Raw genomic sequence first — 25152 nt, 5'->3', positions numbered from 1 at the left:
CTTCTGGAGCAACCATTTCAGCAGCCCACTAATATGCAGCTACGTTTGGGAGACCTCTATATAGGAAGTTAGGGTAATATTTCGTTCCCAGAAGATTAGGTGTGGTTTTAATGAGCTCATTCAAAGGGGTGGGGGCGAGAGTAGTTCCGTGTTTCTATTTTTAAAATGTTTACAGAGATCACCCTTTGTTGCTCAGACACCAGATGATGGAGAGATGGCTCTCACGGTACTGTTAGAGGTAACAACCTGGCCAAACTGGTTTCCAGAGAAAAAGCTAAAGGAGTTTAAACTCCATATTCAGCCAAGACTGGGCTAATCTGCTCTTGCACCAGGGCCAAATTCCACAGAGCCAGTCAGTGTCCAGGCCTGCTGGGCATCTCCTCCCGCCCTGGGGCATGCTGCCCCTGCCCAGAGCCGAGGGTTGGTCCAAGAAGCACTGCCTTCCTCCGAAACTAGAAAGACCCATTCCCCAAGAAGGGCTTCTCCAGGCACCTGGAACCCGCCCACCACCTGAGACCACCTGAGACCACCTGGAGAATGCAAGGGGATGGTACACATCGTGTCATTCATGTCACAGTACTCTGGTATGTAAAATAATTGAGTGTGTGTGTGGGGGGGGAGTGATTTAGTACCCGATCATTCATTCAGTTCTTGTCATTTTATTAGCTAACTGGGCTCACTTTTACTGAAGAGCTTAGGTGACTGTCAATCACTTTGCCATCATCCTCATCCGTGCCTAAAGGAAGCATAAGGAATCCATGGGAGTTAAAGACCTACAAGAAGAGCCTTGCTTCTCACCTCTGCTAGCTAGCTCGGGTCAGAATAACACTTCACTTTCCACAGGAGAAACGTGGAGAGCTCTAGAGCCGTTCCGATGCAGTTTTGAAGAGCTTGGGTTCTGGAAAGGGCAGGGTGTGGGATCAGAGTGGTGGGGCGTTCGAATCTGGGCTCTGCCTGGCACACCCAGTATCCGAGTGGGAAAGACAGAGAGAACGTCTGTCTAACATTATTCCTCCTTCCCTGGGCAGTCTTGCAAAATGTCTGATTCACAGTAGGTGCTTGATACTAAGGCAGTACTGAGGGGCATAGAGGTTGAGGGGCAGGGGAGCCTGCATCTCAGTAGGTACTGGGAAAGTCCCGCCAAGTGGATTTCGGGGAAGAGAGGTGCTATTTCCGGCTTCACCTGGAGTAGAGTCTTTCCACTCAAGAAGGAAGAACATTATAAACGAACTTTGATCTTTCCAAGCAGGACAGAGAAACTCCGCAGCTGGGGTTAGGAGATCAGTTGACACACCTCGTAATGGGGCAGTGTCACAAAATAACCAGGTTAAACAAAGAACAAAACCAGGTTTTGCTGGCGGAGTATACCACCCCCCCGCCCCGCCCCTTTAAGGTGATCGTCCCCCAGGTTCCCGCCCAGCCTGTGGCAGCCTCTCCCAAACCTTTAAACCTGTGTGCGTGCTTGCAGACCACGAGTAGTGGCACTCGGTGTGTGTCGACCTAAATCGGAATCTGGACCCGATTCCAGGAGGCCAGACCCTCATTGCGCGTCCTGCAGGGCGCGACCTGGGCGGCTCAGCCGGGCCTGGGACACGGGAGCAGCACCTAGGGCAAGAGCTCAATAGGAAATACGATCTTCCTCTGGTACAGGGAAAGAGGTGCGTTGACTCTGACGACCTTTCCGACTTTTCCGCCATTGGGGCGCCCTCTACCACCAGGTCTTCCAGTCCCCAGGTCCAAAGGAAAACTCATGGGTGTCCCGAGACCTCAACTACTGTCCCAGGCCCGCAGGTGGCGTGGCAATCCCGATTTCGGAGCTGGGTCCGCGCCCCTCCCGGAGCGGCGCTCGCTCCTCCCTCATCTGGCCTTCGGCTCCGCCCGAGCGCCCCGAGGGCAAACGGGGGGAGGACGGAATTTCCCAGTGCGGGGGCTCCGGCTTCCCCGCAATTCTTTCTGTTTACGGAGAGAAAGGGGAAATGGAAAAGGCGGGGAGGCGGCGGCTGGCGTCCGCTGCGCCGCCCCTGGGCCGGCTCAGACGCCGTGAGTCAGGGGCCGACGAAGGTGGCCTGGGCTCGCTCGTCCGCTCCAGTCCGGAAGAAGCGCCACGCTCTGGGGCCGGTCGCCCTGGCTCCAACCTCTACCACCTCCGGACCTCGAGGCCCAGGCGCGCCCGCCTCGGGAGAGCCCGCCACTCGTTGCGCACCGGGCCGTCGGGGCACTGAAGCTGGAGCGCTTGGCCTGCGGGGGCGCGCGGAGGGCGCAGGTAACGCACAGTTCGGTGGCTCAGAGGTGTCTTTCTGGTCTCAGCCCTCCTGGGTGCTCCGACATTTCCACCCTAAAAGAGAGGGTGCCCCGGGCAGGGAGTAGATTCCAAGGCCCGGGAAAGTCCGGGCGTGCGGGGGGTCCGCGCAGCTGCGATTCAGTCTTTCGCGTGGGTACCGGCTGCAGCCGGCGCTGCTGGAAAGCACCTTGCGCAAGGCACTCACGCGGTGTGGACTGGCGACTCCGCCCCCTTCCTCCTCCTTCCCGGATCCCTAGCGTACGCGCAGTGCGGGGCTGGGCAGTGCGCGGGGAAGCCGGGTCCAGTGTCACCGCGCCGTCCGTCGCGTACGCCGCCGAGACGGCTGCGCTCCCTCTGCCGAGACCCGGTGAGTGCGCCTCGTGGGCTGGGGGCTCCCGCTGCCGCCCGCCCAAATGATGGGCGCTTTTGTAATTTACAAACCCTTTAAAAACTCCCTTGACCGTGAGGAACAGGAGAGAAGGAATGGGGTGGGAGGTGAGGGGTGGCGGAGCGGAGAGCCTTTTTAATAGCTGAAGCTTAATTTCATGTTTATAACCCGGACGCTGTTCTGTGACTTAAGGGTGGTTACAGCAGAACACGAATTGCTGAGTTTTTGGCCTAAGAATGTTAGCGGGGAAAAAAAGTTATTTCACAGATGTTTCCCGGTGGTCATGCGATATCAAGACTCTGAAATTCTTCTAATTCTAGGCAGAGAATAACGCTTAGAAGGCAGCACTGCGTGCACAAAGCTTATCCCAAAAGTATTCAGGGAAGGCCACGAGCTGTCTTTAAGTGAAACGTCGCAATGTCTATTTCACTTTTGGAAAGACATATTTTGGTTCAGAGTAAATGATTATTCCTGATAAGAACAGGGAAAGAAACACTAATACAGCTGCATTAAACATCTCAGTCTCATGTATTTGCCAAGTAGAATATAATCTGATTCCAGCAGACACCCCCAACTCTCACTGAGTTTGTGTGCGGTACTTCCGGCAGATGGTCCTATAAGGAAAATTGGATGGTCTTAGCATCTAGAGGTTTTGGAGCAGCGTGCTTCTCTACCGCTGGACTGCATCATTCTGGGGCTTTTTGAAAACAATATAATAAGAGCTGTTCCTTGAGGGGCAACGTACTATTCTGGCAGAAAAGTCGTTTAAATGGGAAGTAACACAGGAATGATCATCCTTTGACAGAAACTGATTCCTGTAATCTTGGCCATTTTCATTCACACTTACTAGGAAACTCTCAAATTTCATTTATGTAGATGGATCTAGCTGAGAGTATGGCATTAATGTTTAGGGATAGGATTTCCTTTTGGTTTTATTCTGGTTTCTGAAATAATTTGAAGCAAGTAATTTTGACCGTTTTTGCCCATCTCTCCATTTCTAAAATGGGCATAGTCATCTACTTTGTTAAGTAGGAATTTTATGATGATTTTTACTGTAGCCGTGTGAGGGAAGGTCTTTTTTGCTGAAGTAGAATACCTTCACGATCCACACTTTTTCTACGTGGGTACCGATGGTGAATAACTCGGAAATCATTAGCATATTGTCTGCTTAATTTAGGCTTGAAAGCGCTGAGGCTCTTTGCAGGAGTATTTCGTGAGCGGACTGGTCATCAGGGTTGCTTGGGGATCACTGCCTTGTGTGAGGGGAGCCCTATGTTGCCTGCTCTTAGTCTCAGTCATAAGCATCTCTACCTCCCCTCCTTCCTGACCTTCCTTTTCCCCTCCTGCCCCGCCCCACCTCAGAGCTGAGGGGGTATTTAACCTCTTTCTTAGGTTTTAGATATAAACACCTGAGACCTTCTGCAGGATTTTAAAAACTAACCTGTCTTTCCTCTCTAGATCAGCTGACTAGTAAACTGTGTGGGCTTTTCCCTCTCTTGAGTCACATTACTACTGGGAACTATTTTCTCTGAAGTCAGCTATTCGATAAGTAAATCCAACAACCTTGGAACTTTCCAGTCAGTGGAGTCTTAAATCAGGCTATTTTTGTTTTAACTTCTGTTTTTCAGTAAATTCTTTAAGTAGAAACTGCAACGAAATGGCTCAATGAAACCCATCAGTGTACCTCCTTTACCCCCGAGGAATCCCTTTTAAAACTCAGTAAATTCCAAGAGCCTGAATCTCAGTCTCTCTTAAAAGTGCCCAAGATCTCTCAGAGAGACCTGCCTTCGCTAACTGGTGATAACAGCCAGCAAAGCATTTCATAGGTTTCTGCCTTTTTTTCTTTGTCTCTTGTTTTAGATACAGTCTTTAAAACCCTACTGTGAAGAAGCCGAGGGAATAGGTAGCCACATCCCTTTTGCAGATAAGGAGGCCTAATTCAATATCTGCAAAGCCAGGCATCTGACTCAGTCTTTGTCTCTTATGCACGTACTACAAATGACACAGCTTATTTACCATGCACCAGACATTGCATTGAGCACCTTCATATATGACCTCCTTTAATCCTCACAACCATCCTATGAGGTAGGTGCTGTTATGATTCCTTTTAACAATGGGGGAAGTTGAGGTGCAGAGAGGCTAAGGTATTTATCCAAGGTCGTGTAGACAGTAAAAGGGGTCAAGATTTGATCCCAAGCAGTGTGAGTCTAGATATAATATCAGACTGCAGGTTGCCAGATGGCTTTTCTGCGACACAATTTATACATCAGTAAACGAATGTCAAGTAAGTTAATGATGACATTAAATCACGTAGTTCTTTTCTCAAATGAAATTCACTCAGAAGCCAGTGGCTGCATGATGAATTGCTGGCGGTCCCAGGTGGAACATTTTCTGGAGCCTCCTACTGGATCTCCAGGTTGATCAAAGCCTATGGCTTTTAGCACAGAGTGTTGAATAGGTTAAAGGTTTGTGCTTTTAAGGACCTGAAATATCTTTCAAAGAGAATCTGTGCTTTCAGGAGCACAATAGTTTAAATAGACATGCATGCCTCCAAATGCTCTTATGTCTCTTATGTGTTTTTTTCTCTTTAATTCTTTGCAATAGAGTTGTTCTAAAACCCTAAGCATCATATTTTACCATTGGTTCGCTTTCTTTTTCTCATTTACAAGTCTTCAGGCATAGCACCTGATTTGTATACAAGAACCGGCTAATATAGCAAGTTGATCTTGTTTATGATAAATTTGGCTTTCTTGGCCTCTTTGAAAGACCACAGCTTCTAGAGGGTTTTTGACCTAGATGTTAAATTAACCTTCTGGGAACCTTGAGATGTATGCTTTGTATTATTAAAAAAAAAAAAAAAAAAATTCTGATCTTAAGAGAGGACAGCTGATTCACAGGTTAAATGAATCTTCCCCGTTCTCATACTCATCGCTGCCAAAAGGAGGATTTGCGACTTCTCCCCTGTCTAAATGAGCTATTTAACTCATTTACATCAGAATTATTCCTGAAACTTAATCAGTTTGCTTAAATTCAAATCTAGTTTACATGCTTCTGGCTTCAGAGCCTGAATTTTAGTTGCCAGGTTAGCTTATGAATTTGGTAAAGCAGTTCTTTTGTTTTAAAGTCACCCACGCCACAGAGACTCATGCAAAGACGATTGACCCTTGAGGTAGCAGCAAAATTGGAAGCTGTAAAGAGCCAAAAGCTGCTCTTATTCACGTTTACGTTTAGTGAAAGTTTGTTTTCGACGGCTATGGCTGATGCCACCAACTCAGGGAGTAAAGAGTAAGCTGTCTGGATCTCAGGTTTCCCCTCTGCAAAGTGACCGGGATGGACTAAAGGTTATCTAAGGTTTCTGTCTTCATTGTCTGTCAACTCGAATTCACACACCCTATAGACACATAGCTCTTATGTTGTAAACAGAGGCATTTAGAAGCTCAGTCGTTTTATGTCAGTTTTCCATTCCTTTCAATTACAAAGATAGTAAACATAGTATTTGTGTTTTCTTTTGCAGACTCTCTAGAAAGCACATCAGTAATGGAGTACATGAGCACTGGAAGTGACAATAAAGAAGAAATCGATTTATTAATTAAACATTTGAACGTGTCTGATGTAATAGACATTATGGAAAATCTTTACGCAAGTGAAGAGCCAGTGGTTTACGAACCCAGTCTAATGACCGTGTGTCAGGACAGTAATCAAAACGAGGAGCGTTCGGACTCTCTGCTGCTCAGTGGCCAAGAAGATCCTCGGTTGTCAACGGTCAGATACGGGACCGTGGAGGATTTGCTCGCTTTTGCAAACCATATATCCAATACCGCAAAGCATTTTTATGGACACCGACGACAAGAATCTGGAATTTTATTAAATATGGTATGTTTTTTTCCTGATCAGTTGAGTGCTCTGTGTTCGACTTTACCCCTGCAGCTTCATTTAATGCAGAGTGACATTTGAACTTGGTTTAGACTGGCTGCCAGGTATGATTTTTTTTAATGTAGTATTTGTAAGAATCACCTCCATGTTAAAGATGTAAATAGAGTCTTCATTAAAAGTTACCTTCAAAGAATTTTTGTAGTACTACAAATAGGGAATGGCTAAGAATATTTTAATTTAATGATTCATTAAAAAACTAATTCATCAATTAGGCAGAAAAGTAAGGCTTAATGAGAATCCTTCATCTGAGAAAGGAAGACTTTGTCTTTAATATTTTTGAAGGCTGAATTCTTTGTTCCTTTCTTGTCACGTCTGGAAATGTCACAATATCAATACTGGCTAACTTCAGTTTTCTCAGAAATGTAGTCTGTAGACAGTAAATAACAATCTACAAATTCACTCTCTTTAATTGGCAAAGTATGAATGACAAATGACATATTTGCTTAGTCATCCCAAGTATGCAAATAATCCACAATATTGTGACAACACTTTGTTGCAACAATAGTAGATCAGGTGATGTGTGTAGGTGTGCTTGGGATTCTCAGTCTCTTATTATGTCAAAGGTGAATGTAAGTGCTGGCTAAAGATGACCTAATTTTTTTTGAAAAAGAACAATTTACAAAGGAGTAGGTGGTAAGTTGCAAAACATGCTTAGCGATGAAAGTGACTCCCTCTGTGCATCTAAATGGCAAAATGGCTCATGTAGGGAGAAGATCAGTGCTGAACAGCAAGAAGTCTAGACATAGTACTTAATTATTTTGTTTTTTCGCATACCACATTCATTCAGTTAAAAACAACACAGTAATTTAGGTCAGCTATGTAGTGAATTGTTTTGTTAGAAGCCAGTTGTGTTCAGCTATAGCTCAGTTTGGAGCTGGATTACATTTTGCATGGTTGCACAACTCGCTTTGGTCTTAATATACAAATCTGTATTTAATAGTTGACAAAATACTTTACCTTAAGACTATTCTGCTTATACATGGGAAGTAATCATTTGAACTAAAAACGATACCTGATTTTCTTAGCTAAAATACAGCCGAAGGACTCTGGTTCAAAACAATATATGTGTCTATAATGACAAACATAATTGTTAATTTCTCTTTTTTTTTTACGTATTTGTTAAAATGGGCATTTTAAAGGAAAGCATGCAGAATAAACAAATTACTCTTGCTTACAAATATGTAGACTTATGTATTTTTCCCCTGGTCCATCAGACAGATGAGAGATGGGAATGTACAGAAGGGAATTCAGGGAAATTATAAGGAGTACAAAGAAAAGGCTTTTTGAAGATTTTGGAGTTAAAAAAAAAAAAGCTAACGCAGAGAAGGAGAGAAACTAAGACGTTAAAGGGAAGTGCAAATTTTATATCAGCAAAGACTAAAAGTAAAATGTCATCAGTTCCTGCCATGGAGCCCGTGCTTTATAAATGAGCAAATGCACAGTTAAGAGAAAATTGAAGACTAGGACATATCATAAGGTAGGGATTTTGAAAACTTTAAAAAAAATCTTTATTTTAAAAATGATCAAGAATATAAAACATAAGGTAAGACTTAAAAACAGCACAGGATAAAAGGAGAACCTTAAACCCACAGGAATGTAGAGAGTGCCGCGGAAGCGATTGATGGCTCTGGGGGCCATGGCTGATTTTCCTGTCACTGACCTTAAGGATCAGATACATCCCTGTGACTGCTAGTAACCTATCACAGCTCTGTGTTTTGTAAATAATGGCATAAAAATCATGACTTTATATCCCTGATCACAGCTAGTCTGAGACAGTATGATACAGGAGGCAAGGTTTGCTTTTAGCTCCCTTTCATCCTCACATCATGGTCTCCTTGGAACCATCCTACAGGTCCACATGGTCCACATCCTAGTGCCCTATCGAAATTTTTTTCTCCTGGGCTTTATTTGCTGCTCTCTATCTCTCTGCTTTACAAAACAACATCTAATTATCTACCAAATCGATTGGTTCCATGATAAAATCTCTCTGTAAAATACATATCTGCGTATGGACCAAACGCTTTCATTCAAGTATTCATCTGTTCATTTGCTATACATAGCTCGAACATCCACAGTGTATCAGGTGATTTTCCAGGTGCTGGAGAATTTTTCTGCCTGGTGAATGCAGGAGGCAAGTAAACAGGCAATTAAAATGCAGTGTGGTAATTCTCAATACAACGAAGCTATGGTCTCTGTGGTAACAGTCACGTAGGGTAGCTTACACAGCCATGAGGGTGGTAGAGGGTCAGGAAATGATCAGAAAGGCTTCCAAGGGGAGTTGATGCCTAAGTGATTGAGAGAGTCAGCCAGATGAAGCGGGTGGGGAGCAGACGGTGTTTCGAATGAAGCGAGGAGCATATGCAAAGGCCTGGAGGCATAGAGACATGGCGTGTTCTAGGCAACCAACCACCATGCACCTATAGAGTTAATTAATTAATCAATTACAAAATATGTACTTAATTACAAAATGTAATTAATTACAAAAATGTATTTAACAAGCGTGGGCTTGTTAAATAGTGGTTTGCATGTGCGTGCAAGCATGTGCTATTTTCCTAAAAGTAATGTTTCATGAAGATTCCACCAACGTGTGGCAGGACCGGGGAAGAAACTTTAGGAGACTAAGGTGGTAGGAGTTACTTTGTGTAAGAGTACCAGCAGTTGTTTATAATCTAAACCAGTTCATAACCTGATCTGGGGATGGATAACCTAAAATGGGTTCAAAACACTCAACTTTTTGGTGATTACATGGGGAGCTGAAGGGCTAGAGGGCTCCATCACAGATATGGGCATGAGATGCTGAATGTTGTTCCTCAGGGATTATTCATGGAGTCCCAGCTTCTCAGGGTTGAAAAATCCTTAAAGATACTGAGCTAAGCCCTCTGTTTGGTGCTTGAATCACACTATTCATCATCTCCAATAATCGGTGGAGCATTTTGATCTGTGCTTGAAAATCTCCTATGATGAAGAGCTCATCACATGGTAGGGCATTCAATTTTATATTTGGCCACTTCTGATTGTAAGACAGTCCTCCTTTATATAAAACTAAAACCCGTTTCCAACTCCTCTTAGTCCTATTTCTACTCTTTAGCCATCAAAAGGTATATACAGTGAGTCATGGTAAAGGCTGCAGGCCCATGACTTAAAATGCCTAGGTCTGTATCTCAGCTCTGAAATGGATTAGCTGTGTGACCTTGGGCTAGTTATCACACCCCTCCATGCCTCAGTATACTCATCTGGAAAATGGATAACATGATAGCACTCCATAGGGTTGTTGTTTAGAGCAAATAATGAAAGCATGTGACCTGTTTACACATAGTGAGTGTCGAAAGAATCAAGCCATTTCAGTAGTTGTTGTTTTGTATTAATTGTTACTCTCCTTCCTTATGACAGTCCTGCCAACGTTTTTAAAGTTGCATGTTCCCCACATCTTCTCTTTCCCAAACACTGTTGTGTCTGCTACTTCTCGTGTATTGTAGTGTTGATTTTTGTCCTCTCTGGGTGGCGCCATCTGAACTCAAGCCTGTCTTATAGCCAGACTGTGAACGTGGTGGTCTATTTGTTGTGTGGCTCGCAGAGTAAGTCAGGGCCAGCTTTGCCTCTCTTCTAGGTAATAGTCTCTTTTAATGTAGCCCAAGGTCACACATCCGTTTTGTAGCAGCCACATCACACAGGTCCCTTATGGAATTTATTTTTACTAAAATACGTAAGGATTTTTCTGAAGTGCTTTTCTGAGGCCCAGTATTGTTCAGTATCTATGACGGTGATGTGGATGAGGAAATCGAAAGCATGCTTATAGTGTCTACACTTGAAGATGGCCTTGATAAGTGGAAGAACCGGCAGAGATAAGCAGCACGGAGATCCACGAGATTATTTGGTAGGACCCCTAGGAAGAAGAAGCAGCAAGGCAGAAAAACATCTCAAACCCAATCAGGGATAGTCTAGGGCGAGGGGGAGGACGAGGGACCGTGTGAACTGCAGCCTGGTCAGTGGTTGCATATCACACTGTACGCTCAGGGCCTGTCATCGAAGGTAGCCATGGAGAACTTGTGGGCCTTCCAAGGGGGGTCCCCTGAATGTGGGAAATTGGAAAAGGGGAATGAAGGCACTTGCAGGATTTGATCCAAAGAGGAGAAGGCTAAGGTATGCTCGGTGACATGTAAATGTAGTCTTTTAATAACTGGGTTTTGACCATGGCTCATCTTTAATTATGGTCTTCTGGATGTTAAAAGGCTCTTATCCAGAGAATAGGAGTGGTGACTTTGGGGTTAGACACCCCGGAGTTTGAATCCTGACTCTGTCACAAACTAGTGAGTTGCTTAACTTCTCGAAGCCAGTTTCTGCATCTGTAAAATGGAGATAAAAATAGCACTTACCGCGTGGGATTGTCATGAGACTTTGATGAAATAATGTGTTAAAAAGTACTGAGCACAGTGCCTGGCCCATAATTAGCATTCAGTATATGGCTGCTATTTTCATTTTTGGTCCCTTTGGATAAAATAAGAGGACACTGGGTCAAACTGTATTGTAACAAATTTTGGTTAAACAAAAGTAAAACTTCCACGAAGGTGAGCTAAACATGGAAGTGGATAACTGAGAGGCTGTGGTGAAATTGGGTCTGTAAAAACTTAATAACAAGAAAGAGGCACTATTCAGGAATAGTTGAATCCAGTGAGCATGGTTCTGTCTCCATGTGGAAAGGGACTAAGTTCATCACATTCTTAGCATGCTGTAAAAAGAGGCATCCAGTAACTTGAGGTGACATACTTCTTGAAAGGAGGTCGTATTTCAAACTAGGCAAGCCTGTGGTCTGGACTTACTCATTTTCCCTCTAGGGCTTTGTCTGCCCAGGATCCCACTCAGAGAGAGCGCTCAGTAAATATTTAATTTTTAAATGTAGTGACTTCACATTTCTAAGTATTAGAGTTGTTCTCTATTTCATTCCCTGACTAATAGCACATCTGTTTGCGGGATGTGTAGCTAAGATTAGCAGTAATAGGGACTGAATGAATAACGCTTACGGTTACCAAAACCTTTCCCGTAGCAGCCGCCTGCGAGGGGCCCCCTTTTTCTGCAGATGAATCAGGTGTCCATTCTTTTCCCATGTGGTCCAAGGTCCCCTTCTGCTTGGTCTGTGCTTGAAATAACTTGATGTCTCTTCGATAGTTTCATAATTCCCGAATTCATAATCTGAAGTCATATTATTACTAATTACATTTAGAAAAAACTTGCATTTTTGACTCTTTATCCCTTGAAATAGCACTTTAAACATTTGGGGGAGGGGGCATATGCTCCAAGTCGTATCTCCTGTGGATTGCCATATTAATTTGTTTAAATTTTAATTGTTTTCTCTTTTTAATTTATTATTCTTTAAAAATGGAAGTAGATCTTACATGCAGTAAAATACACAGATCTTAAATGTGCAGTTTGCTAAGTTTTGCAAATGCACACACCCTTGTAACCCACACTACTATCAAGATACATCTCTTAAGTTTTGAGTCCACTGGTTTTGAAATCTCTTGATCTGAGTGCTTGCTCAAAAACTCTTGGAGGTCAGGGGTCATTTACCTCTTGTTCATAAATGCCTGCCCAGGACCAGACACAGTGCCCGGCACATATGCACTCAATAAATATTAAATGAGTAAGTAGATGAGAAATAATTCTGCCCTTACTTTATTTAGGTAGCACTGTCAACTCATAGCTCTGGCATAACACATTGTTTTCCAGAATCCTTCATGATCATCAGTTTATTTCCACACTCTCCCTGTATGTATCATGCGTGAGTAATAGCTATGCGGACTAACAGGTTAGCACATTTCAATTGGAAACAAGTCAACTTGCAGGCACAGTTTATGCTTATGCAATCTTTATTTTCAGCCTCTTGGTCACAGTAGTCATGCTCCCTTAGATAAATCATTTTTAAAGTTCTATTTGGCAATTAATGACTCCGGAGTAGATGGAAATCTGATCAGGTCTGACCAGGGATGGACATGTTTCTGTTACATGCTTTCCCTGCCTTGCTGAAACTCTAAATATAGTCTCTACACACTGTTAGGATTACACATAGTGCCACTAATTTCAAACATTGCATGTAGGAATGCAGTCTAAAGTAACCAGTTTTTAAAGGGTGAGTCTTAGAAAAGGATTTTGCTGGAATTCTAACACTCCCAAATTTTTATTGTTTTAGGTAATCACTCCCCAGAACGGACGCTATCAAATAGACTCCGATGTTCTCCTCATCCCGTGGAAGCTGACTTACAGGAATATTGGCTCTGATTTCATTCCTCGGGGGGCCTTTGGAAAAGTGTACTTAGCACAAGATATAAAGACTAAGAAAAGAATGGCATGTAAACTGGTATGTACTTTGTAACCAGACAACATTCACTGCGTGTTTGTCATCATGGCATGCGTTTGTTTATTTACATTACTCGAAACGTATTAGCCTTCCACTGGATCTTGTCTAAAGGTGCTCTGTCCAAAAGTGTCTGTGTTTTATGGATTTCCTTGCTACCTGGGGCCCTTCAGCTCCTAAATCTCCTTAAGTGCATAGTTTATTTTAATCTAGTTTGTACTGATAAAAAAGAAGGAAGAAGTTTTCGGCTTGGATGTCATCCCTCTTGCGGGGTGGGGAGGGGTTCTGCACCTTTAATCCCACCCACCGGGAAGGAGGCCAGGCAGGGAAACAGAAGCTGGGAAAGCTGCAAGTCTTCCCAGGACTGCAGATTAAAGGACCAGATTTAAATAGATCCATGATTGAGAAGACCCCATCTCTTCTTATTAAAGTCATTGTCAAGGTGCCCCCACTTTGGGAAACTGTTTGGTATTATCTACCTAAGCTGAACACGTGACCCAGCAATTCCACTCCTATAGGTGCATACCCAGCAGGTGTGTGCACGCGGTCGCCGAAAGCTGCATACTAGAATGTTCATAGCAGCAGTCTTTGTAATAGTCCCAAACTGGAAAGTTTCCAGATGCTAAAATGTGATATATTGACACATGGAATACTGAACAGCCAAGAAAATAAATGGTTTACAATGATAGTAGTTCGGATGAATCGCATAATCATTAAGTTGAGCCAAAACAGCCAGATACAAAATAAAATCGACAGTATGAGATTCTACTTATATAAATGCCCCAAACAGGTTTAACCCACAATCCATGCTGTTGGAAGTCACTGTGACTGGAAGGTGGTTCTAGGAGGTTTCTAGGTTCTGGTGGAGTTCTGTTTCTTAATCTAGATGGTGATTATGTGGGTGTGTGCAGCTGATAATTCATTGAGTTTGACACTTAACCAGTTTTATACTTTTATGTCTGTCCTACTTTAAAGATTTTTTTAAGTGCAGTAAAATAAACTCACTTTTGATTTAACAAAAATAAAAAATAATTGCTGAATATTACCTCAATCTCTGTTATCATAATTAAAAGATCAACAACGTATTGGCTTAATTTGTTCTTTCATGAAGATTTGCCAGAGTATCTGGTATTAAAAGGAAAAAAAAGTGTCGTAATCAGCCATTTGAAGCTTGCATTTAGAGGCGACATATTCAAGTTCTTTTTAAAAATTCCGTTAACATTTTATAAAGATCTTAGAACCAAAGTGTCCTGTGTTTCTGTTTCTTCTAAAAAGGCATGGGAAGAAAGCTTTGTGGGTTTGTTTTTCTTGTCGTATTTAATTTTCAAGCTATATTTTTTTCTTTAAAATAAATGATTAACAACCCCAAACAGATTCAAAAGAGTGTAGGCTGAAGAATGAGATCCCTTTACTTGAATGAACTACTGTTAATAGGTTCCTTTATATCTCTCCAGAAAATCTCTATGGACATGTGTATGTATAGTTTAAAATTCTTTTCCAAGTGGGAACATAATATATGTACTTCTGCATCTGCTCTTTTTAATTGAACACTGTATTTTAGAGACATTCCATATCCATCTGCACCAAAAGATTTACTTTCTTTATTAATTACTTGATTTTTCTATAGAATGGATGGCTGGTGCTTATTTTAAATGCATTGTTAGAGCATGGGCTGTAAGTCCAAAGATGTTATATTATTTCATGACAAGAAATATTGAAAATGTAACCTAGATGCCATAGAAATTACATGTATAATAGATAAGAAATTATCTCTCTTCATCCAATCATGAATAATTCTTCGATTGAATTTCTACACTCTAAATGAAAATAATAATTTCCACATTACTGTGTTTCTTTTGTTTTCTTGTATTGAATTGTTTACTGAAGCTGACATAATATTAAGGCAGATCTGATGTCGACATTATTTTAACTCGGCAGTACAATTTCATACAGACCAGAGTATCCCTGAGAGCATTTATTTGCCTTATGGTTTGTGAGTTGACCTAAATTACAGTTGTCTCTTGGTATTTGACTGGAATTGGTTCTAGGAACCCCTGAAGATACCCAGATCCTCAGATGCTCAAGTCCTTCAGTTGGCTCCCATATCTGGATGCAGAACCTGTAGATATGGAGGGCTGACTGTAAATATTTTCTTTATTATCCTGGGATTGTTTTTAATCTTACTGGCATTTTTGTGTTCTAGATCCCAGTAGACCAGTTTAAGCCATCTGATGTGGAAATCCAGGCTTGCTTCCGGCATGAGAACATCGCCGAGTTATATGGTGCGGTCCTGTGGGGTGAAACTGTCCATCTCTTTATGGAAGCAGGCGAGGGAGGGTCTGTTCTGGAGAAACTGGAGAGCTGTGGACCAATGAGAGAATTTGAAATTATTTGGGTGACAAAGCATGTTCTCAAGGGACTTGATTTTCTACACTCAAAGAAAGTGATTCACCATGATATTAAACGTGAGTTATCTTTGGATATGTACCTTTTTGGCTTAAAGATCCTGTTTAGGCAAGAGGCAGATGGGCTCTTTCCCTCAGTCTGAAGGTCTTCAGTGGCATGGAGCTTAGCTCCCTCGGAGCACTTTATACCTTCCTCCGCCATGCTCCTCATACACCTTTTAAAATCAAGTGGGATCACTAGAGCTCTCAAACTCATAAGGAAGGGTGATTGTCCACTTGTGGAGAAGATTAGAGCTACGCATCTATTAAGTACTGCCTATGCCCTTTTTAATAAGGCTTTAAAAATGCTAATTAAACACACGTACATACAGCCACATATTTCTGAGAAGTATAGCTTTTAAATTGTGAATATCAATTTGGCACTAGTTCATTCAACAAGCCTTCACTGACTGCTTTCTAGGAGTAAGAGACAATGAGGAAATATGCAAGAGAGATCCACTATGAACCCTTAATATCTAACGATAAATTGGACTAGCAGATACTTAATGATAAAGTGGACTAGCAAAAGCTTACAAAAAAAATGGGGATTTTACTTTTTTGTTTTAGAAAGTGGCTTGATAATACTATGCTTAGATCTTAGAATTTGAAACTCAAGCTTTTGAGCATTATTATATTTTTTCTAGCTTTATTGAGTTATAATTAACATATAGCATCATATAAGTGGAAGGTGTACAATGTAATGCTTTGATATATGTATATATTGCAAAATGATTACAATAAGGTTAGTTAACACATCTATCACTCCTCACATAGTTATGATATTTTTAGTGGTATGAACTTTTAAAATTTACTGTTTTAGCAACTTTTTAATATATGATATAACTGTTAACTATAGTCGCCATGCTGTGTGTTACAGTCTCAGTACTTATTCACCTCATAGCTGAAGTTTTTACTCTTTGACCACTTCTCCCCCACCCCCACTGGCTCTGGGGACCTGCCAATCTGTTCTTCATTTCTGTGAGTTTGTTTTTTCAGATTTCACATGTAAGTGAGATCATGCCATATTTGTCTTTCTCTGTAAGACTTATTTCATTTAGTGCAATGCCCTCGAGATCCATCTGAGTTGGCAGAATTTTCTTTTTTATGCTGAATAATATTCCATCGTACACACATACATTCACATACACGTATATCACATTTTCTTTATCCATCAACGAGTTCTTAGGTCGTTTCCATATCTTGGCTATTTTATCTTGAGCATCATTAGTGGCTATAATCATTTATATCCACATTGGTTGAGTTCCTAACACATCTTAAGTGATTTTCACCTAAATCCTCACCCAGATTCATCTTCCTCTTTCGAATATATTTTACCTATCTCAGTAGGGAAAGCATTCTAATCTATTCTGATTTGGGATTTGTTGTTTTAGACAACGTTTTCATTTTATTTATAGGTATATAGATAATTTTATACTGAAAATTTTCCTCTTTTTGTAGCTAGCAACATTGTTTTCATGTCCACAAAAGCCGTTTTGGTGGATTTTGGCCTAAGTGTTCAAATGACTGAAGATATCTATTTTCCTAAGGACCTCCGTGGAACAGAGGTAATCCTATTCCTACATGAATAGTCAATATCTTATTAACGGTAAAAATAGGAAATGTTCTAGCATTGCTGCAAAAAGGGCAAAGAAGGGAAGAAAAGCCATCGCGTTAAGTTATCACTGGAACATATGCGACAAGCACTGGCTCTGTGCCAAGTGCTCATTTTAGTGCTTTAAATGAATTATTTTATTTAATCCTTACAACAACCCTATTATTGGTAAAGACTGTTATTATAGGCAAATACTATTATGATTCCCATTTTACAATAAGGAAATAAGATCAAAAAGGTTAAAATAACGTGCCCAAAGCTAGTTATAATTTGGGACTTGAATCCAGTTTTTCTGTGTAATATATAGTTATATATAAACATGTATTTATTTATGTATAAATACATGTTTATATATAAATTATTAGTATAACTAAATATTAATGTTTACTAATATTAATGTTTACTAATATAAATTATTAGCATAACTAAATATTAATGTTTTGGTTCAATTACAGACATAATTTTCATGGTCAATAATATTTATTCAGAACTGACAACATTTTAGGCCTATCTTTAATCCTAGAGATCTTATAATAAACTTCAAGTTTATTATAACATATATAAACCTTGCTGAAGATATAAACTATAATATTTGTAAAATTTAACTCATTTGTGAAGCAGAAAAACAAAACCAAAACAAAACTTTTGTGAAACTAAATGAAATTCAAAGACATATAATCATGGGCTTTCAAATAATATATTTAAGTTAATAGTCATGTTAGTAGGCTAACTAGTTTATTCATGTCGCGAGTATCTATTGAGCATCTGCTATGTGGCAAGCTGTTGTGGGTACCAGGGACGGAAGACCAGACAAGACCAACAAGGATCATGCCCTCAGTGGTAGTTCAGCAGTCCTCATTCTTTGGGAAAAGACCTGTGTTAAATTTACCTGAATTATTAAAACACCAACGGTGTAGTTCACCGTTGGTTATGATGGGCAATGGGGTTGGATGCAACTGGGAAAATAAATGGGTGTAGAAGCTACCTCCCATGGTGGGTGCTTAACTATCAGCCTCCCAGCCCTATGCCCATGTCTCTACTGGAAGGGCCCTTAGAAAATGGAGAGAGGACAGTTGGCCACAAGATTTCTACATCAGTCTTGGTGTTCAACCAAATAACAGCCCTTACGCTCACTAGTAGATGTGTTGCACTGAACTCAATTGAGGTGCCAAAAACAAATATCTTTATTTTAAACCAAGATTCTGTAAGCCTTCTCTTAACTCTCTCAAAGCAAAGACTCTCCTGGGCAGCAGAATAAATCCTGGTTTTTGCTGATATTATTGAAGTTATTCTGGGAAATACTTGAGAGGGGATTCTTGATAGTCATCTTTGAGCAGAATAATATTCAGAAGAGAAAACTGTAGACTTTTTTTTTAAAGAATGCTTTAGTCCTTGGATCTTAAGAATACTTTACCAAAGCATAAAATCTAATAAGACTTAATGCTTATGACATGTGTTGTTTGGAAAATGTTCAGCATATTTTGGCCTTAGAAGTACAAATATGTGACACTCAACCCTTTTTCCTGGAGCCAGTTTGAGAAACAGACTATTTATGGTATAAAAGATGGAAAATACCTTTTTCTTCCTGGCAGTGTGATAAAATTGAACATTTTGTAATGTCTAGAGAAAGACATGCCTTTTCTGGGATTCTCAGAAAAAGAATGTATGCTTGAGTAATGGATAGTAACCAAGAGTTTATTCCTGAATGGTATTTTGATTGAGTTATTTTACCAAATGTAAATTGCTACACTGGCTTTAGCATTTATAGTTATAAACTCTCTTTTAATAGATATATAGGGTTAATCTGGCATATATTTGATCTATTGTTTTTGAATTATATGGTGCAGAGAAATAAATAACGAATGTAAATAGCTAATCAGAATCACTTACAGTGTGGTCCTTTTTTAAAAATTTTTATTTTCTTAGTCTGTTTGGTCTTTGTGCAAGTTAACCTGTAATCATCACGTGCGCGCACGCCCAGAGACAGACACACACACACACACACACACACACACACACACACACACACACACACACACACACAGTCTCTTTCCCGTTCTAATAAATGTGTTGAGAGGTGAGAATCTTGACCCCTGACATGACACCTGGATTCCCTTGCTCCAGGGCCATGCCCGAGGGTGTGCACCTCTCAGAGAGCCTGCTGAGATCCCACCAGGCCTGTTTCATGCCTGCTGTCAGCCAGCCTGCAGACTTCTTGAACACCACACCCTGCTGCCCTGGCTCTCATAGAGCTTGAGGAAGCAGGAGCTCTGAGCCATGCGTCTCTGGGCGATCTGCCTGCAGGGCAGCAGCCAGGTCATCCAGGACAGGATGCTGTTGTCCCCAAGTGTGCAGTCAAATAGAGCCTGCAGAGCAGTAAATACTTTGCTTAATCCTTGTACTGGGGAAGGAGGTGGGCATCCTCTACTGACAGTTAATCCCTCCCGTTGCATTTATTATGTAACTTTGAGATGCTATTTAGTAAGAAAGTCCTTCAGGATCTGTCTTGGCTTCAAGGGAAGTTTGAGAACAAGGAGCGTGGTTTAGCCTGTTTGCAGAGAGACAGAGACAGAGACAGACAGCCCGGAAATGTGTTGTAGGAAGAAGTTGAGTGGCATGTGGATGGGGAAACTGGGTAATTTCCCCAGTTTTTGTAAGCCAGTTCTTGTTTACTCTGAAATGTATTCTGGGAACACTTACCCCCTTCTCCATATTCAAATAACAGACAGTGTTAAAAACTTAAAGTGAAACATTGCTAGTTAGGATATTAACTACCATATGTGTGGACTGGCTAAAAATACAGATTACTGGGCACCAGCATTTGCTTTTTTGCTCTTTCATTTTTGAAGTTTAGAAACAAACTTCTTAGAGAAACTTTCTAAAACTGGCCCTACTTGTCCAGTGTTGACTCATGAAACCAAATAGAACTTACACAGTGTTAACATGGCCTTGAATATTTTGTCACTGGGCTACATGGAGGTAGAAATAAGAAGCAGTTCATAGAAATGGTTAATTAGGATCACTTTTACACCATTGCACTTTTTAATCTTCTCATCCAAGTAATGGGTATTAACACCTATTTCTGCCACCTTTTGTTACTGCAGATAATTAGAGGTTTGGCAGTTTAATAACAAATGAGGTGACGAAGTATATTTGTAGTGTCCATTTAAATATGGAAGGAACTGGTATATCAGAAGAAACATTAAATACCGATTAGTGCTTTGCAGAACTTTGGGTGAGAGTCCCGCTGGGGTCTTGGCTGCAGGCCCTTTGCTGCCAGGCCTACTACGTGTTCATTCAGTAGAAAAAGCATTCTTTGTCAGGCTACAGGGACACCTGGGGCCAGAGCTGCCAGGCTCCCCAAGGCCATCTGTGTTACTCTCCTTTGCTTAAGGAGACACAGCAATTACATGCTCTTCTGATAGGAAGAAGTCTGCAATAAGTATGGGACTGGCGGATGAGCCAGCTTTCAGAACGGGATTAGGGAAATGGAAACAGACAATTGAGGGGTGTCAGACTGATGTTTCCTATTTCTTTTTCAGATCTACATGAGCCCAGAGGTCATCCTGTGCAGAGGCCATTCAACCAAAGCAGATATCTACAGTCTGGGGGCCACGCTCATCCATATGCAGACAGGCACCCCTCCCTGGGTGAAGCGCTACCCTCGCTCAGCCTACCCTTCCTACCTGTACATAGTAAGTGGGGGTCAGCCAGGCCTGCGGGGAGAGGGGACCCCTACCTACTCAAGAAAGCCACTCTCCTTCCGATACCACTCACACCTGAGTGGGACGATGGTGAACTAGTGACCCATGAGAGGCAGCTGAAAGTTCTTCCCACATGGAGAAAGCCCCATTCTCGCAAAGAAGGCATTGCTTTTTCAGAGGGAACTTACTAAAATATGCATTGGGCATAAATTATATGCTATTCCGTTAGACGCCTAATAATAAAATACCACTTAGTAGCATCAGAGTAGCATAACTCCTTGAGCCAAGGAAGTTGTATATTTCTTTGAATACTTTAAAGAAAAAGATGTTGGATTATAGATCCCCATACCAGCCTGGTGTATAGTGAAAAATGCCACTCCCGTTTTACTGTTGAGCGATTTAGAAGCAGATACTTCCCCATTATGGCACAGTGACCCATGGGCCACTGTTCACATATAAAGCTGTCACCATTTATTCAAACCTAGCATGCGTCTTTGGCTGCACTGAACCAAAATATTGGTTTAACTCAGTGTCCTTAGGAAACTAAAGGGAAGCTTGATTCAGGGTCTGATTGTATGAACTGTATTTGCTGCAGGCACAGGGTGGGAAACAAGTGACTTTGCAGGTCTCCTTACTAGAATACTTTTCCTGTCGAGGAGATATTTTTATCTCATTGATGCTAAGAGAGCTGGTTTGTCAATAGATCCACAAGCAGGCACCTCCATTGGAAGATATCGCGGACGATTGCAGTCCCGGCATGAGAGAGGTGATAGAGGCTGCTTTGGAGAGGAACCCCAATCACCGCCCCAGGGCAGCAGACCTACTAAAGCACGAGGCCCTGAACCCCCCCAGAGAGGACCAGCCACGCTGTCAGAGTCTGGACTCTGCCCTCTTTGAGCGGAAGAGGCTGCTGAGTAGGAAAGAGTTGGAACTTCCTGAGAACATTGCAGGTATGGACACCTGCTGTGTGCACTGCGGCTGGCTGCTGGCTTCTCTTCTTTTTCTGTCTTCATCACACCTCTGATGGCGTTCACGAAAGCACTCGAGGAAAAAACACGAAGTGACTTCTTGAGTGCCATAAGCTGTTTGAGAAATTTCAGCAGGAGTTAGCAAAAGAATTACAAAAGAAAAAGAAAATCGTATCTACCAGCAAATCATAACAGGTTTTCAGTGCAAATGTAGATAAAATGGTCATCGAACGTTGCCTCGGACTTGCTTTTTTTGCAACGGAGAATATCATTTGCCTTTAAAAACAAATCAAGCATGACAGTTTTGCTGTTGGTGATGAGTGAGGTTCTGTTTAATTCAGTTATGGTAAGCCACACCAATCTTTGGTCAAAAACCCCACGGCACTACTCTGCCCAGATAAAATATTGAGTTCGAAGTCAATTTGCATTTCCGTTTTTCTCTTCTTAAAATCTCTCTGCCAGCTGTGAATCTTTCCCATTTCGGAGAGTCAGTACATGTTCCAGGAGTATGCATGGAGAGGGGTTTCTATTTTTATAAATAAAATCTGTGGCGTTCTTAATCCACTTAGGTCCAAATCCAGATGTCAAGCCTGGAACGCTTATTTGCATTTCTCCGCTTCTTGTCTGACTTTTCCGCATTTAAATCAAACCATCTGGAATGTTGGAAAATAGGCCAGTATTTCAAGCTAACTTCTTGCTGTCACTGATTCTCTCTTGAACTCCATCGTGCATGTCATATGACATAAACTAGCCCACAGTCTCAACTCTATAACTCTTTAATAAAACCAGAGCTTGAATGCTGTTTCATTAGGCCCAATGTATTATTATTACATATATATATATATTTTTTTTTTTGCAGGAAAAATAGGTGTTTGTTATTGAACCCGTTCTCTGGTCATTTATTTTATTTTTTCAATGTTTCCCTCTTCAGATTCTTCATGCACAGGAAGTACTGAGGAATCTGAGATGCTAAAGAGACAGCGTTCTCTCTACATAGACCTTGGCGCCCTGGCCGGCTATTTCAACCTTGTTCGGGGTCCACCAACACTAGAATATGGCTGATTGATGATATCGTTGGCTCTAAATTAAGACTCAGCATTTATATCCTGGAAGCTGATTCTGCTGACTCCACACAGGGGCTCCGTCTAGTGAATTGTGCCATTTTTTAGCTGGCAGTGTGGTCTCCCGTGACTCACGAATGTAACTTCACATAGCTCCTTTGTGTTTGATTTGTGGAGTTGCCCGGGTACCCACCAAGTCTAAAGGTTCTCATTTCTCAGGTGTTGTGACTCAAAGGAAGGAATTTGAATGTTCTTTGAAGAATCATTTCCGGTGACTTATTTCATTCACTGTGCACTTTGCTCAAAAGTTTAAAAATATCAATCACAGGGATAATATATTAGCCTAAAATTACTATTCTTGGTTCTAATTTAAGTATGGGAACTTCATATAACTCAGAATAGTTGTTTTGTGTATATTGGTGTATATTTTATGATAACTCTTTGAGCCTTTGTCAATAGATTCTAGTATAAATTAAAAGTCGTTATATTTCGGGTGAATAGAACAACTTGAATATTGTGGCAATAAGCTGGAACTAGTGTCTTAAAAATGGCTAACTGATTAGTTAGGAGCCATGTGACAGCAGGCCACTAGTGACGGGTTCTGTTGTGTTCCTATGGAAACATGTTGTACCGTACATGCTATGCTTAAAACATTTAAAACGTGATGTTTTGAATGTAGATAAAACTGTGTAAACCACATAATTTCTGTACATCCCAAAGGATGAGAATGTGACCTTTATGAAAAATGGAAACTTTTGTCAATTCTTAATGATGCTACTTTTGTAATTCCTATCACTCTATTTTCTTTTAAGCATTTGTATAATAAAATAGCATACTATGTATGTTTTATATCAAATACCTTCATGAATCTTTCTTCTATACATATTTTTAAGATTGTAAGGTATGTGAATATTCCTACTTAAAGTATGTTTTTACATCATAAACGAAACCAACACTTTTATCCAATGCGACTGGTCAAATCAACTAAATAAATAAATTTAGTACTTTGCCTTAATTATTGTGAAGAGTACGGTTCTCAACTAGGACTGGGGATGGGCTCTAGGGCTTGGGATATAGATCGGAGGGGAACATGTATTGTGAGAGGCAAAAAATGCCTGAGAGCTTTGCAGATTGAATGTGCACTCCTAGCACTGCTGTATCAAGCCACTGTTGTCATCCGGATTGGGTCGCGTCCCTTTGGTAGAAAAATCATTGTGAGCCACTGGTTCAGGCTAAATGTAGAAAAATCATTGTGAGCCACTGGTTCAGGCTAAATGTGGTTCTATTTTTTTATCTTGTTTTTCTACATTTATATGGCCTTGGAATATATGCTTGCATGCTCTGTGCCTATCAGTATTTGTCAAGTTAATAACTAATTTGCTTTTGTATAAGGTAGATTTCAATGACACCAAATGCTAAAGAAAACTGTCGGATGGGAGTCTGATCTGTCATTCACTGAACGAATAGTATTACACACATTGACGTGTGTTACGTAAAACACTGTAATCCTCACAACACACGTGGGAAAGACGCAGTTACCTCTGTTTTATTTTCAGAGAAGACAATTGAAGCATGGTAACTTTATGCTCAAGATCACAAAGCAAGAGACAGCAGATATTTGAAACCAGGTGGTTCTGACACCATTGCTCATGTTCTTTCTCATACTCTGCTGACGTAAGTGATAGACCATCGTAAATGATAGATCATCTCTGCACAGCGCTCCCCCTGGGATTCAGGTCTCTAGATAAGGGCAGAGGTAGATTTATCATGAAGCTAATGAAGCTTCTTCCTCAGGGCTCCCCATTTGCATGGGCCCCTCTGAGGCCCAGTACCCACTTCCAGACTTCCAGCCAGACCCAACAAAACCGGGACCTGGATCAAGATATCCAACTTTTGATGATTTTCATGAAAAGCGTAAACAGTCAATATGAATTGAGCTCTAGTTAACAAATTCCACTTGGAGATAAAACATTCCTTTTAAATAAATTGGAGCTCTTGTGGAGAGAATCGGGGTTTTATTTTCCAAGCAGTGATCTATGGTGGTGGGGGCTGAGGAAGTGGCCATGACAGCTGCGAGGACCTGTGCACTGAGCACTTGCAGAGCTGTTGACCTGGGAAGTCAAGAGTTGCAGGCTGGAAGGGGTCACTAGATAGAGAACCAGCTAGAGAGAAGCAATGCGGCCCTGAGTGGGTTCTGAGGAAATCCATCACCTTCTTCTCAGAAGGTAAGCAGTGGGGCTATCAGGCTTCAGTGTATCTAGGACAGAATAATCGCATTCTGAACCTTCTGCTCTCCTTGATAATTCCTGCTTTAGGCAACAAGGCTTCTGATCGTTTGGTGGCATTGGGCTACATTACGGAAGATGGATGGGACCTTTCCAAATTGGGCCTCAGAGATCATCTTGTCTCAGC

The 25152-nt window shown here is 41.4% G+C and overlaps 1 protein-coding gene across 5 annotated transcripts; it reads left to right on the top strand.

Annotated features, from left to right (window-relative positions):
* Window positions 1-1730: 1730 nt before the first annotated feature.
* MAP3K8 (mitogen-activated protein kinase kinase kinase 8) lies at window positions 1731-23755 on the top strand. Of its 5 annotated transcripts, none has more exons than XM_039839704.1 (9): window positions 1732-2263; window positions 4530-4754; window positions 6184-6542; window positions 12787-12954; window positions 15155-15416; window positions 16854-16960; window positions 20550-20702; window positions 21415-21661; window positions 22611-23755. In XM_039839704.1, exons 3-9 carry the CDS (start codon window positions 6207-6209, stop codon window positions 22739-22741), a joined length of 1404 nt encoding a protein of 467 aa, XP_039695638.1. In that variant the 5' UTR covers window positions 1732-2263; window positions 4530-4754; window positions 6184-6206; the 3' UTR covers window positions 22742-23755. The 5 variants fall into 5 exon arrangements, with proteins under 5 accessions (XP_039695641.1, XP_039695638.1, XP_039695637.1 ...); XM_039839706.1 differs by lacking the exon at window positions 1732-2263 and adding an exon at window positions 2555-2648; XM_039839707.1 differs by lacking the exon at window positions 4530-4754 and having other exon boundaries at window positions 1731-2263.
* Window positions 23756-25152: the final 1397 nt, after the last annotated feature.

The sequence above is a fragment of the Pteropus medius genome, unplaced genomic scaffold, assembly GCF_902729225.1.
Source record: "Pteropus medius unplaced genomic scaffold, Ma_sr-lr_union100, whole genome shotgun sequence".
NCBI lineage: Eukaryota > Metazoa > Chordata > Mammalia > Chiroptera > Pteropodidae > Pteropus > Pteropus medius.
The sequence above is the reverse complement of the archived record's forward strand: the minus strand, read 5'-3'. Positions and strand labels throughout refer to the sequence as shown.